The sequence below is a fragment of the Sinocyclocheilus grahami genome, unplaced genomic scaffold (genome assembly GCF_001515645.1).
Source record: "Sinocyclocheilus grahami isolate Dianchi unplaced genomic scaffold, SAMN03320097.WGS_v1.1 scaffold103.1, whole genome shotgun sequence".
Classification (NCBI taxonomy): Eukaryota; Metazoa; Chordata; class Actinopteri; order Cypriniformes; family Cyprinidae; genus Sinocyclocheilus; species Sinocyclocheilus grahami.
The window spans coordinates 1,332,196-1,345,855 of NW_015505282.1; the positions used below are offsets into that span (position 1 = coordinate 1,332,196).

General features: G+C 37.8%; 1 protein-coding gene across 4 annotated transcripts in view; it reads right to left on the reverse strand.

The window, feature by feature from the left end:
- LOC107588448 (phosphofurin acidic cluster sorting protein 2-like) overlaps window positions 1–13,660 on the reverse strand; it is a 73,354-nt gene that overhangs the window by 24,759 nt on the left and 34,935 nt on the right. For all 4 annotated transcript variants that reach the window (XM_016276541.1, XM_016276544.1, XM_016276542.1 and 1 more), the window contains exons 2-7: window positions 10,398–10,485; window positions 5,610–5,699; window positions 4,324–4,449; window positions 2,892–3,054; window positions 1,699–1,790; window positions 1,232–1,315 (exon numbers count right to left, since the gene is read on the reverse strand). In XM_016276541.1, the coding sequence (XP_016132027.1) occupies window positions 1,232–1,315; window positions 1,699–1,790; window positions 2,892–3,054; window positions 4,324–4,449; window positions 5,610–5,699; window positions 10,398–10,485 (643 nt within the window). The remainder of the gene's footprint in view (window positions 1–1,231; window positions 1,316–1,698; window positions 1,791–2,891; window positions 3,055–4,323; window positions 4,450–5,609; window positions 5,700–10,397; window positions 10,486–13,660) is intronic.

The following is a 13,660-nucleotide window of genomic DNA, read 5'->3' on the forward strand; positions in this document are numbered from 1 at the left end:
GATTTTAATGTAGGCTTTTATACATATGTAAACATTATTTGTTTACCATTATAACTAACTATCTTACAATTTTTTGCTCACTCAGTGTTTTTTTTATTTTACAGTGGGGTAATTTTGGTGCAGTAGCACGAGATAGCTTGATTCAAACTTTTAATTGAATAAAAAATGACAAGTAAGCAGTCAGTAATAAAATAAGAACAAATAAAGAAATTAATAATGATAGGACAAATAAAAAATAACGACAGGCCTTCGAATTGAATAAATTGCTTTTTAGTTTTTCAGGTAGGTCTAACAGTAGTGTTAAGATATTTAATTTTTTTTTTTTTAAAACAATTATCCAAATAATGTTTAGTCCTAGAAAGCTATTATTATCAGAACACGTGAGCATAACATAGCAGTTAGCAGATCAATGAATGAGAGGGCAGCGTTACCAGAGTTGCCCATATACCACACCATGTTACAACACAGTAGGGCTATTGCAGACAGAAACAATACTGTACTACATCGATGTTTCCTGTCGGCTCAATTTTTGAGTGGACTTTGCTGTTGCGATTCGCATGAACGATATATGAGTGGAGCTGAGCGGAGCGCACACGCATAGAGCAGGATAATACGCAGAGCATCACACCACGTGAAAGTGAAACCTGAGCGGTGAACTAATTTTCGGCAGCCAAAAGTTTGGTGCATCTCGAATTATTGGCGACATCAGAAATGGATATTATATAATAGATGCTTTTTTGAACATTTTAGCAATTTAAAAATATTAAAAAAAGATTTTTTTCACGGCACCCCTGCTCTCGACAGACGGCACCCCGGTTGGGAAACACTGAACTAGATAACACTGAACCAAACACCACCTTTAGGACACAAAGCCAATGTATCTATGTTTCTATCAGGTAGCTGCCTGAAGTGACTTGTATCAAAACAATTAATCTATGATAACAGACAGGGTCATCTAGCTGTACTGCGGTGACAACATGCCTGCATGCAGAAACAAATAGAGAACAGGGTGGATTATATTACAGTGATATAGTATAATACAATTTAATCATATCAGCTATTGGCAATGTCATCATGTCAGTTAGCAAAACTGTATTCTCTGGTATACAAAGATGTTTTACAAATGGTGTTCCCCAAGGCTCGATTATGGGTCCTATCACTTTCTGCAAGTACTCAGATGTTTGTTACTGGCCCCCCAGGATAAATGCAGAGGGAGTATATCTGTACATACCCGGGTCATAGATATGGTTCTAATCATTTTCCTCCTAGATTTTTTCGGCTTCCGCTGAACATCATCATCCTCGTCATAAAGGTCCTAAAACAGAATTTCAAGAAATCTGATGCTTTTGATAGGAAGAGATCCTTTTCTAAAGAAACGGGGCAAAGTATTAAATTAACCACACAGTGCAAAAACCAGCTTCTTAATCACTAACTACCCAAAATCCAGTATAATCAGCCATTAAACAATGCTATCAGTGGATGGAATTCTTTTTAGGTAAATTCTCCCAATACAGTATTGTTTTAAAGTTAACCCATATGCGAAAACTAACACCAATGAAAACTAACACCAATAAGACCAATGATATTGACATTGACAGATTACATTCATAGCAGAAAACAGGGAATAATATAAAAATTTACTTTTTAAATTTTTTTAGAGCAAGATATATAAAAGTCATATTGGTGAGAACTCCTGACCTGGCCTTGAACAGCGTCATCACTCGCCTCTTGCTCTGATGAGTAACTATCATCGTCATCTTCAGAATAGTTATCCATATCTGGAGAACGGTCTAAAAGAGAAAGAGACATTTAATGACCCCATGGTACTTGACATTTTAATGCAGCAAAGGCCTCAGGCATACAGTACCATCTGACATCCAACAGAAAAAAACCCCGAAGCATTAAAATTATTCATTCAAAACATGTAGCAATTTTATTGATCCAATTTGAGAACACTTGAGCTGCTGAAGTTACTTTCCCTTTTAATGTACCGCAGCATCAGTCACTTTTTCTTTGTGTGTGCTCTGAGATGATGGATGGGAGGATGTTTTGTGGTACAGAGTGTTTCCGGGGGAATTTTTATCTTAATTGCCGCTTAATGCACTCAAACTGCCCATTAGCATCTTTAAGTCAATGTAATGACTGTACATAAACAAACCCAATCACTGATGGAATATTGTGGTTTGTACAGTCATGCAAGGACAACTGGGTATATGGGGTGGTTTAGTGTAGTGGTTAAAGATTTAGCCAGTGTGTGTTCCCCTCCTTGCCATTTAGATGTTGTAACATTTGTGAAATTTCGAAGGCAAAAAAGTACGTTGTCTCTTGTCAATACTGTAGCGATGTATGAAGCACAGCCTAACGTGATTCGCAATTGTGTGGATTCCTATTGAAATGACTGGACTGCCCACAGAAATTCGCCCAACAACAGTTCTGTCAAGACAACTATCTGAGAGTTTAGTATGGTAATATACATGGCAATGTTAATGTGTTGGGTCTTGAAATAGATTTGCTATGTGCTATGGCAGAGCAAGTACTGAGACTTAGACATGCTGCTGTGCTGCACATATAACATATAAAATAATCCCCATATATAACATACATGCAATTATCCCATAGCAGATCTATACAGGTGGAGCTGGGAAAGGTGGAGGGTATCTGAAACACATTGTGACTGCTACAGCAAGCACTAGCCGAGTATTTGAATATTGAGCAGCAAGCTCATTGGCTGAAAGAAACCAATCAGCTGTGCCATGTGAATAATAATGTGATTATATCAGATTGAGTTAGAACCTATCGGCCTGCGCCAACTAGAGTTTCATGAGAGCACTTTGCATTAAATGTAAACCCACTTTTCAATTTTAATATATTGATACATTTGTGTGAATCACCTGAAGCTTTGGCCTTTGTCTCTGGCTGACCACTGCCGTCTTCTGGGTCAATAGGTTGACTTGACAGTGAGTAAACACTGAGTTCCGCTGCACGCAACGGTGCTTCCTTCTCGTTACTATGGAGACCTAAAATCTGGCCTCCATCTGTCGGGTGCTGCATCACCTTTAAACATAAACACTCAGAAATAAGTAACACATGGTCAAAAGAGTTTCCTCAGACACATTCTTGTCCATTCAGCTTAACTCCAGCTCATGACCTCCATCTGAAAGCCTCAGTTTTTTGTCAATTCGAGGTTGCATTCCCAATCGACCTCTTGGATAGATGAATTGTCCCCTATGTTCAGTGTTTTCTGTGTTTGAGTCTCTATCGAATATGATTATTGCTGGAATCTCAGCAGAGAGGAATTTGGAATTTGCGGGGGTGAAACTGCCGAGATTAATTGCAGGCATTTTCAGAAGGCTAAATAGCTGAATAAAATGCACCAGTAGGTGCACGCTCACATAAAGGCCCCCAACACTCCTATACACTAGACCTTTTTAAGAATAATTGTCTCGAAACAAAAGAACAAGACATATTAGTCATTAAGTGTTCTAACATTCTAATTATTATTAACATGAGTGACCCCAAATGGAAAAACTCTACAAATACAAAAGAGAATGAAACTTTTACACTCATTTCATACTTTTAGCAATGAATATCCACCTAATACTTCAGAAAACTCAACCATATTTGCACTCTGAGTTTTAGAACGGCTACTTTCTCAAACTTCGCAATCACTGCTTTGTAGTTAAATTTTTTAATTGCCTTTGTAAAGACAAAGTTGCCATTTAGTACCTTTAAAATGTATTAACTTGAAAGTACTATTGAATAACACAATAAAGTTCAAATTATAATCAAGAATATATATATATGGCAAACCTGCGGCAACCAGTGTTGGAAGTAACATGTTACAAGTAACGCCAGTTACTTTGTTTTCCCATTTATTGACTGACAGCTCTCCTGTCCCCATGTTGAGAGAAATCGGGAATAAGTGCAGAGGCGTTGTGTGTGCTGTGTGAACATGATTGCTGACTAAACGTGAACATGCATTTACTCATTTCACTTGCACAAAAACAGATTCAGTATTCCTCAAAATGACCGCTGAACAGTTTGCCGAAAGGTTTGTTTGAGCGAGTAACACAATATTGTAATGCATTACTTTTAAAAATAACTTTCCCCAACACTGGTGGCAAAAATAGCCAATCCATCACTATGATATCAATGCATATGGCTCTTTTAATGTGTGATATGTGAGAGAACAAGTATTGACATATTGACTTTACATGAAAGCTGTGAGTATGAGCTGCTTTGCTACTGGAGAAGGGTGAAATAAAGAGGTCACAGTCAGTCTGGCAGAAGCTTCAATGAACTGGACACCAGGGTTTTGTGTACCTCAGCCATATTAATAACACCAACAGCCAGCGTCTTGTAGCCCAGAATAGTTCTGTTTTTATAGCGTTTCCTCCTTTGAAGCATGATCTGCAGCCGGTTGGCATCTCTCTTCAGGAAATGTGGATACTAAAGAAAGGAAGTACGACAGTACAGTGATTTGAGCGTATTGTTGCTTGAGATTACATCATTTATATCAGCAACATTGTGACAACGCTAGCACACACACTTTATTTGATGAAATCTTCCCATCACTCTTCCTGTCAAAGCAACTCTTAAAGTGTCAGCTATAAATGCCGGATATCTGACCCAAACCGGGAAAAACATAGAGAGTTCTCGGAAGAAACAAAGGATAATGAAGTAAACACTCCATGCAAAGAGTACTAAAACCCTGAAACATGAAAGCTTTCAGAGTAAATTCAATTTTAGGTAGTTTTAAGTTGATATATTCTCACACACTTTCTCAGTTAAATATGCAACTAGATAGGGATGGGTAATAACAAAAAATATAACAATATTTTGAAATTTTGTTCAAAATGCTATATTAAAACATTTGTTTTATCGTACAGTGTACAAAAAAACGAATAATAAGTACATGAAAAATCTGGAAATACCAGTTCCAAAGTAAAGGTAATCATACCACGCATTTGATTAGATTGTTTTTATTTTTCATTTAATTTACAGTCATGTTATTGCAATGACACGTTTTATTTTTTCTCCCTCTAAATGTAACCAATTTTAATTTTTCTGTTTTATTTTTTATAGGGAATTACAGTGAAAAAACACGAGTAAATAATGACTGATTTGACATTTTTGGGTGAACTATTCCTTCTAAGCCCTATTTGGATGGGACTACACTGAAAAAATGGTGTAGGCGTTCCTTTGAAACCACTTGCTAGTGAACTTCACAAAGAATTTTAAAGAAAGGGCAAGTAACACTGAATTAAATGTTAAAAAAAACACTGCAGCTTTTCCTAAGCAGGTTAGAGAAAGAAGTAAAGAAGAATGTAATCTTAATTAAGTATATTAATATTTAATCTTATTTCAGTGGATGTATTATTCATATCATATTCATAGACTGAACTCTGTTTTATTACCTAAAATATTCAGATCACATGACCTACCAAAGCGCCAAGATTCAGACAACAGACATTCTCTCCTAAGTAACACCTAGTCCCATCCAAGCTGGCACATGAAATCACATTTGTCTTCTGTTACTAAATGAAACAGTATAATGCTTAACAGCATATGTTCAGATACACACATGCAGTATAAGAAGACAGATGTACCTGCAGGGAAAAGGTGAGCTCCAGGTCTGTTTCCATCAGGCCGCTGGGTGGGAGCATGTACTCATTCGACCTCAGGATGCGTTTGGACCCCTGAAGACATGGAAAGACATCTGTCTGATCTCTGTCTCTTACAAACGCATGCATTCAGTAATTATCACAGAAGAAACTTCTGATGCACCCTCAAGCAAATCAAGTCAAATGTTGAAGTAAAGTTTGAAAATAAACCCACGCAGTCTCTTGCAAATTGAAATGTTGTCCGCATGGTTTGACAGCAAAAGCATAAAACAAGACAGAAAATGACTCAGTCACACTGAATGTGTTGAATAATTTGTGTTCCTTGTTACTGTCCGTTTCACTTCACTGCAAACCTCTTGCAGGCACATCTGAGAGGCAAGTCACAGATATGAGCTGTCATACTGACTAGACAACAGAGACCCCTGCTTTAACATCCATCTGCCTGCTAATGTGGCGATCCGTCATGGCCCAGCTCACGTGAAACGCATACACACACACACACACACACACACACACACACACACAAACAGATAATCACTACTGGTTGACCGATAAGGGGTTTTAATGGCAAATGCACATATCTAAACTAAACATTGGCAGAGTGGCCAATAGCTACATTCAAGTGTGGAGTCTCTTTTGTTCACCAAGGCTGCATTTATTTAATAAAAATTACTGATATACTTATAGTTGTGATCAAAACTGTATTTTCAGCATCATTACTCCAGTCTCCAGTGTCACATGATCTTCAGAAATCATAATAATATGCTGATTTGCTGCTCAAGAAACATTTCTGTTTATTATCAATGTAGTTGCTGCCAAATATTTTTGTGGAAACTGTAATCTAATTTTTTTCCCTGTATTGTTTAATACAAATAAGCAAATAAAATGTACACAAGATGTACATTTAATTTAAAATGTACTCAATATTACATTAAAAACAATATTTAAAACGACCCATTGAGAAGACTTCTGGTAGATTCTAAAACTGACTCTTGGTGGCTAAATAATCTAAACATAAAGAACAAATAATCTGGGTGCTCTAAAGGCTCTAAAAGGAGAAAAGGCTCTAAAATTGTTGAACACAATCTATAATCACAGACACAGTCAGTCAAAATCAGTGGTTCTCAACCTTTTTGACTCTAAAGCCCCGCTTTGTCCGAGACGATATTGAAAGGCATTCCTATTTAAGCTGCTTCTGTTGTAATAAAAATGATTTCATACTCAAAAATGTAAGTTTTTTTTTTGTGTTTTTATTTCGTATTTTTAGCATTTTAATCAAGATGTTATGTTAATATTACTAAATGTAAATAATTTTAAGACTTATTGGGGCCCCCTAGTGGACCCTGGTCCACTTGGTTGAAAACAACTGGTCTTATGTTTTATTTGTTGTTGTTGCCAACTTTCTGTATATGACCAAATACCAGTGAGCAATTAATAATTTACCACAGTAGGTACGTGTAAAGTTCAGCAAACTACTTCGCGCTGTTGTTTCTTTCTGGTTCAGATGACCTGCCACCTGTTGTTTTGGACAATAATACAGTCGAATGCACATAAATTAAATACAAAAGATGTGATGTGATTTTTCAGTAGTCTCAATTTGGAAGGCTACTGTCCAAACCCATGCGCAGAACTAACACAATGTGAAGAAGCTCTCTGGAAACCACAGAATACGTCCATCAAGGTGTCTCTGCAAAAGCACATTCAAGCCTTCTGTTTCTTGAGCTCCAAACAAAGAGACAGAGAAAATGCTCCGCACTAACAAGCTCTGAAGGAAAGCAAATGCACGCTCAGTCTGCTTGTGTCCGGCCTGCAGACTAGCTGTGAATGGTTCGGCCTTCAAAGTGGGCACTTCAGTGAGCAGAAGAGGAGAAATAATGAGATATCTGTCAGAAACCCATCTTCTGTCCTTTTGAAGAACAGCCATGATTTTAATTCGCTGAGGCGCCGCTTTGAGAGTATAACACAACCTTTCTTTTCAGTGTCTGATGAGCACACTGTAAACCTGTTTAAAACCTTCAATGATCCATCTGGAGGAGATGAGTGGGCGAAACAAGTGCACTTCATGTTACCTAAGAGGATGTGCTCTAATCCTCACAGAATGAGTGACAGAATCATTTCCTGTTGGGAATTAAATCTAAGACTGATCTTTAAATATCACTGACAGTCAGTGACGTTATTTTCATGACAATTAAGCACATTCCCTCCCTAAACTCTTATTACTGTATCGCAAATGTTTTTTACTCTTGATTTTTATTCTCAAATGCGATTCTCATTACTGTAATTACTGTGACACAATGCAGCAATACAGTGATTTTTATTCAACTTTGCATAAATTAAAAGCAGTACAACAAATACCACCTTGATATACAAGTAACCGTTAAAGTTGATGTGCAAATACATGCAATTATTACATCATATAAGATCATATCCATGCTGTGACATTTCATAACCATAATAATGTACATACTTTACAATAATATCAAAATAGAAAATGACCCTAAAAACCCTCTTAATTTTCTTGACTGTTCAGGTTTGTTGATAATTTTTCTCATGGCAGGTATAGACATGTAACCCAAAAAAATGTTTCACAATGTAATGGAAAAAGATTGGGACACCAGATTAGAAATCTGTTGCAGATACGGCATGCAAATGCTAATGTCGGTCTGAACAGATGCATTAACAGGCGTTCATTCAAATTAAAATGTTTATCACACAGAATGCATTTTTCCATTCCAATGCTTTTTCATAGTTAATGTAAATGCGCTAGACGGACATGTAAGATCATGTTTGATCAAGACGCTGTGCCAAAAAATAGTAGCAAGTTGGCATGGCAACTGTTTTATTTGAGTTTTATTTTTATTTAACTTTTTTATCATTACTCAGCGCAGAGTCTCGCATTTTTAGATGCAAAGGCACGTTCTGTGGGAACAGCCCCAAAAACATAATTTTTTGGGTTTTTGCTATTTCCCTAAGAAAATTAATATTTAGTAATATAAATAATATAGAAGTAAAAATATTTCTCTTTTTAAACAGTTAAAGCTTTACAAAAATACCAAACACAAACCGTGTGACCAAAGCGACCTTTAGTGCTCTAAGTGCTCTGAAATGACCCCCTCAGTATATCCCACAATGCACCTCTTCAGCCCGCACACCCCCCCCCCCCCCCCCCACCCCCCTTGGTATGATTCGGGAGACAGACCTTAGTTTCAGTAGTCATGTCAAAGCAGTAACTAAATCAGCATACATAAAGTAATCTTTCCTTCGCCCCCGCCCCCCCCCCCCCCCCACATGCCATCTTATTGCGTTCAATCCTATCTTCCCACTGAGCAAGCTGTCGCCTTGGCAACAGCTCACAGTTACCACAGTGTCTTGTGTAAAGCTCTGAGCCCGTGTGATATCAAACACCGAGCGACACAGCAACACTCCACCTTCGACAGGCCAGAACATACACAGAAGTGACATAGTAATAGGGGTGTAAATCGGATGGTTCGTCACGATACGATACGATATCGATTCTCATACCCAGTGATACGATATTTGCCGATACCTCAAAAAATTCTACGATACGATTACGATTCGATTCGATACAGGAGTATATCGATCGATATATCGATATTATGATATTATATACCTATTTTAAACATCCATCTACATTTTTATTAACTCACAAATGCAACCAAAATATATATCATGAACATTTATCTGAAATTTTCACATCTTGTACCTCAATTGGGACATTCACAACAAAAAAAATAGGCCTACACTTTTTTTTTCTTTTTTTATAATAAAGAAAATAAACAATTCTGACTGCTACTATAGGCTCAGTGCTAAAAATCTTTTCTACAGATAACCAAATTACAAGCAATAGCAGAAAATAAATACAAAGACACAAGTTCAATAAACAGTGCTTTTCAGGTTTTTCAGCTCAGTCTAAAATACATTTTCAGGTACGCTACAGAAATGTCCTAATCAAATAAAATAAGTGCATAGTCTTCAATGTATAAATTAAATGTAGATTAATAATTTTTTATGTTACAAAGGTTATTTAGTCAGGAGCATTGAGCACTTGTATTTTTCTTTGACAGCATTAGATTTATTATTAGTTTGCTTTCACTTTAAGAACGAAAGCACGGATTTAACTACTGATACACATGCCTTTTCTTTCTCAATTGTTTACGTTAGACATATGCCTAACCGACTGTGTTTACTAGGATATTCGCCAAAACGCGCATTTTGAAGTAATTTTGTCTGTATTTATTCATCCATGCACAAAAAAGCGGAAGAGAGCTCAATATTCGGTGTAGATGCGGCTGTCTGTGTGCGTGCGCTTCAGATGTATGCGGCTGTCTGTGTGCGTGCGCTTCAGATGTATGCAGCTGTCTGTGTGCGTGCGCTTCAGATGTGTGCGGCTGTCTGTGTGCGTGCGCTTCAGATGTGTGTGGCTGTCTGTGTGCGTGCGCTTCAGATGTGTGCGCACTGCACAGAAAACTTCTCACACAGCGCTTAACTGTTCCGCCAACAATCCCGAGCGTCTTTTATGCTCACCTTGTGCTTTCGGACAGTCTTTATATCGAGTCCTGATACGTGAGTTTGAATGAGAATGCACGCGTTGTCGGTAATGCTTAGATGGACATTATGTGAAAATGTGGACAGTGCCAAAATAAAGGTGCCTATTTATAATACAGTTATCGATATTTTACGCGTGGCATCGATGCATCGTATCGATGTATCGATGAATCGTTACACCTCTACATAGTAACGGTGTCATTTTACCTGTATCTTGACAGCGATAACAACAGAACTGAGTTCGCGGTCCAGCTCTTTCAGTACGATCAGCTTCTTCAGCGTCAGACTGCACAACCTGAGAGACAGACAGATAGAGAGAGACAGGGTTATTTGGTGCCATTCACAAGTCCTCATGGGTAAATTAGTCCCCAGTTATGAATTTCTGCTTCAATCGGATTTATTTGTGAGGTTGCTCACATAACCTTTTAAATGTAGATGCTCCAAATTGTGTAAAACCACTGTAAATAAACAAAACAAATGGAGGCAGTGATATCAAAGCTCATGTACAGATGTCAGCATCAAATTGCATTTTGAGTGATTGTGAGGCAAAAAGAGCTCAAAATAATAATCTTTTAATAAACCATACATAAAGAAATAAATCTAGTGTATAAAAGGATCTAGTTTATTGTTTGCCAGTTGAAAAGTGTAAGCCTTGAAAAGTAAAGCCCAAAACATACTTAGGTTTTTACTAGCGCTGTCAAACGATTAATCGCATCCAAAAAAAAAGTTTTTGTTTACATATATAAATGTGTGTACTTTGTATTTTTATTATGTATATATATTATGTATATTTTTACACATGTATGTACTTTTCTTGGTTTTTCTATCTGCGCCTTGATTTTTTTTCCTTAAGTAGTTTGTCCACAAGTTGGCAGCACTGATTTCACAATTGAGAAAAGGAATAGATGGAACAACAACAACAAACACAACAATAGACGCCTGAACTTATGAGCATTTGTGCAAATGGATTGAGATTCAGTCTAGTTTGAACAACATTTTATCGCCCATAAATTCTGGAGAGAAATAGCGCAGACACTTGACAAAGATAAAACTTTCTAATTGTCTTGTGTTGAGCACCTGTGTTCAAACAAGCTATCAAATAAATTTTACTTTGAAAGGCTATATATTCGGACACATACATTAAGCATTTGCGTCAAAACTTAAAAATATTTTGGGCACATACTTTACAGTTAGCATTTGCGCCTTAATTTTTTTTTTTGCGATAATTAGTTTGTCCACAAGGTGGCAACACATACCAATGCCATTGTTCCACAGTTAAAATAGAAACAGAAGAGATAAAAAAGCAACAAAAATCTACTTGAGACAGCAACAACAACAACAGATGCCCACGTTGACAAACCCGCGTGTCAGGTGTTTAGAGTTTCACGCAACTCTAGTTTAAGAAAATTAGGTAGACATTTCTATCATTGGTAACTTCTGGAGACAAATAGCACAGACACTGGACAATGATCCTGAAGAATATGGACTCTGTGATGCTTTCAAAACATGGCTCTGTTCGTTTGACAGTGACATGTCAACTAGCTCAACCAATGACATGAATTTGGTGGAAGGGCTTCCTGTTTGTCTGACCAATGGTAGAAACTACACACTTGATCTCAAAGGTGTGTTTCTAGCTGCCAAACACTGTCTGGCCTCTCTGTGAGGTGGATTCAGGAGTTAAGCAGGTATGAACTCATTCTATGGTCTTCTAGGAGCTAATTACTCTGCCGTCCTGAGTGTTTATCTGGATCAATAATGCCTTTGGCTAGACAGTAAGCTGTGCCCTACACATCATCATGCCCTCAAGTAGCACAAAATGTAGTTGGTTTAGACTGAAATTCATGTTAATCTGTTTAATTACTCCTCGCACTTTGCAAAATATCAAAATGTGTTGGCATGCTACACTTCAATTTTCTGTTAAATCTGACAGAATCATAGGAAATGAAAATGTAAGGGACATGTATTTGAAAGGAGCCTTTGAACTTCAAATGCCACCCAGCCGACACTTTCATCCTGGAGATTTCTTCACCTTCACGTTCCAGTAACTTATACTGTTATATATACACGTTTTCTTTCTCAGCCGTTTGCTTTAAAACTTACTGTGTTTATGAGGATACTTAAAAAAATTGCCATTTTGACACATATAAGTGTGTGCAGGCTATTTAACCATTCAAGGCCTATAAAGCAGCAAAAATAACTCCGTCTTCACGTGTGCGCATCTCACGTCTCTCAGAAAAAAAAGAGTTTTCTTTCGCAGCTGATTGCGTTTTAATGGCTTAAGATTACTTGTTTTTAAACCACAATGCTTAAAAAACGTGTGCAAACGATAACTTTTCGTGACCATGTTGCACAGCATCTGTGAAATTTACTAGCAATTTCTCAGTGACAATTGTTTCAGAGTAAATCATACATTTTTATTATATTCCAGTGTAGAGTCACCTCTGTGAATATGTGTAAATATCAAGGACATCATCAAGGTTTTCCATAAAGTGACCCCTTTAACTGGATATGCAACTCTATTTGTAGTCTCCTCAACCTCTCCTGCTCTTCATTCATAGCTCCGATGGAGAGCAGGCAGAGAAACGTTTATGCTGGGTCAGCTCAAAACACAACCACCCGACTGAAGCTATTCAGCGCTGGCCATTGAAAGGCCCTGTGGCATGAAAAGCCCCTGGAACGGCTCAAACATTCCATGCCAGAGATCATGAGAAAAAGCACAAACAGAAGCGCATTCACTGTTCTGGCTCAGTCTCTCAGGATCCAGTGTCAGTCTTACATAAGATCCAGACTGCCACTGCTGATCCAGCATCTCCTCAGCACAACATCCCAGTCAGAACTCTGGCCAGCCGCAAAAACAATGCGAGTAATCACCTCTGACCCAAAACAAGACGATAAATTATGATTGCACAACATGTCAGAGCATGTGAACTACCTGCCAAGCCACATCTCCTTCATTTCATTATCCTGATATACTAATGGCAAACTTTTTAGAGCAAGGTTGTCCAATCCTGGTCTTGGAGGGCAGACATCTTGCAGATTTTAGCTTGACTAGAAGTTTCTAGTAAGTCTAAAGACCTTGATTAGCTGGATTAGGTGTGTTTAATTAGGGCTGGAGCTCTGTAGGACAGTGACCCTCTAGGAGCAGTTTTGGACACCCCTGTTTTTGGGATAGAAAGAAGTTGGAAATACCTGAGCAGTGGTTTACTGTTAGCGAACAGCCCAACGTCACCCATTAGGGATGCACCGAATGTTCGGTAACCGAAATTATTCGGCCGAAAATAGCAAAAAAAGCTCTTTCGGTGTAAGCGAAAAGACAGAATAAATTGTACCGAACAATGATATGACGCGATCAAATAGCAACCAGCGCAGAGTGAGGCGTGCACTCTTTATTATGCAGCACACACGTCAGCAGTGTGGAAGCATTTAAACTGTCGGAGAAAGACGCAAAAATCATTACAAGCACCGACAGC